Source organism: Telmatherina bonti, assembly GCF_933228915.1.
Source record: "Telmatherina bonti genome assembly, chromosome: 6".
NCBI classification, from domain to species: Eukaryota; Metazoa; Chordata; class Actinopteri; order Atheriniformes; family Telmatherinidae; genus Telmatherina; species Telmatherina bonti.
The window spans coordinates 38167864-38169976 of NC_136624.1; the positions used below are offsets into that span (position 1 = coordinate 38167864).

Sequence of the window (2113 nt, forward strand, 5' to 3'; positions counted from 1 at the left end):
AATAAAACAAATCATGATGGGGTTATACATCTTTTTTTTTTTTTAAAAAATCCACCATATAAGTGTGAGAGCAGAATAAAAAGACAACAAAGCTCACTTTTATGCAGTCGCTTGACTTCCCCAAACTGGAGAGAATTTCCATTTATCAGGGAGCCGCAGCTGTAGATGCCACTGTCACTGCTTTTGTAGGAGTTCAGCGTTAAACTGTACTCATCATCTGATAGCTTTTTGCCACTGAATGATCCAAAACTGGGTCCCCTTGTCTTGAGTTGTCCAGAGGGACTGAATGATGCGAGGAACTCCATCCCAGACTGGTCCAGCACGCGGAACCAGATGATCAGGGTCCCTTTCCCAGGCTTGCACCTGAATTCAACCAAACTCCCTTCATTCGGCTCCTCTTCTACAGCAGTTCCTGGTCTGATTTCTAGATGTTAGGACAAAACGAGAGCATTAATGATTCACTTCCAAGTGTTTAACATGCAAAAAAGGCAAAGAAAAATGATTTAGAGCCAACTTACGCTGATAAAACACCAGAATCACCAGCATCTGAAGCCATTTTTGGTCCATTTTTAATCTCACGGACAACAAAAACTGCTTAACTTGCCTCTTTGGTGTTTATTGGAAGCTGATGGGAGATGGTTGTGTGAGATATGAAACCACGCCCCAGCTGCAACCTTCTTCTTCGTCGTGTCAAATGGGATCATTGCAGCTGAGCGTTTGCAGAACCCTGCTGCAGCACAATCGTGGTCTGCATGGGGTTTTGAAGTGGAGCCCACCAGAGCTGAACTTCGCTTCTCTATTTGGTTTGAAGTATCGAAAAGTGCGTCTTGATCCAGAAGTTATTGGCACACAAGCGCACAAGTGTGCAGTGTGTGGGTTGAGACAGATGGGGTAGGAAGTCTGAAAACATGCTATTAAGTCTGCGTGGCGGCCCATTTTTACACACTTCACACTGTTTTGCACAAATCAAATGCAGAATTTCATCTTTATACACGATACAGGATGAAGTTTCTAGAATCCTTGAAGGCTGTAATCTTTTTTTGACCTTTGACCTCCCCTTCACATGGCCTGTAGATAACCCACAATCCCAGTGGTAATTACTTTACTGATTTTTTCTTTAGGAAATGATGTAGTACCTCTAAACGGAGAAGAAAAACCATCTCAGTGGACTCAGTTGTTCCAGCAGACTCCGTGCAACCTCATCAGGTTGATCTGAGGTGCAGAAAACTGCTCGGCTTGTAGACGTTCTTCTGAAAAAGAAGCAGAAAAACAGAGCTGTCGATTGGTTTTCTGGTTCAACAGAAACAAGCAGAGTGGATGAAGACATCAGGAAAAAGCTCTAACACTGAACTGAAACTGTCTTTGAATGGTTTTCCATTCGTCTTCCAGTTAAGTCTGGGTTCACTTTTTATTCTGTATTTTTACCTTTACTCCCACATCTAATGATCAGTGTGGAAACACCACTTCTGATGCTTGTAATTATGAGCCCAACCCATTTGCAAACCAGTCTATCTAACCTGTTTGTAACACTGGTTTTTATATTTTTGGTGAGATATCATGTTAGTTAGATAATATTGCCAAAGACCAGACCAAAACCAGAACACAGCTTCATCTCCCTCCACATCAGGACATCCTGAGACCTCCACCTTGTTTGTCTCCTGCAATCAGGTCAAGAAGCAACTTGAGAAACTGAACCAGAACAAGGCTGCAGGTCCAGATGGTGTCAGTCCCAGAGTTCTGCTCAAAACAACTATGTCCGATTCTCCAGCACCTTTTCAACACCAGTCTGAGACAAAATAGAGTCCCAGTGCTGTGGAAAACCTCCTGCCTTGTTCCAGTGCCTAAAAAAACACAACCAGCTGAACCAAGTGACTACAGACCAGTTGCCCTGACATCTCACATCATGAAAGTCCTGGAGAGACTCTTACTGGCTCACCTCAACAAGCAAGTAAACACCTTTCAGGACCCATTCCAGTTTGCATATCGTAATGGACTTGGGGTTGAAGATGCCATCATATACCTGCTCCAGAGAGCACACTCTCATCTGGACCATTCAGGCAGCACTCTGAGGGTCATGTTCTTTCATTTCTCAGTGCTTTTAATACCATTCAGC

General features: G+C 43.4%; 1 protein-coding gene across 1 annotated transcript in view; it reads right to left on the reverse strand.

The window, feature by feature from the left end:
- cd8a (CD8a molecule) overlaps positions 1–567 on the reverse strand; it is a gene marked incomplete at both ends in the record, with an annotated part of 1061 nt that extends 494 nt beyond the window's left edge. The window contains 2 exons of the mRNA XM_079242155.1: positions 98–424; positions 519–567. Of these exons, the coding sequence (XP_079098281.1) occupies positions 98–424; positions 519–567 (376 nt within the window). The remainder of the gene's footprint in view (positions 1–97; positions 425–518) is intronic.
- Between the last annotated feature and the right edge of the window lie 1546 nt (positions 568–2113).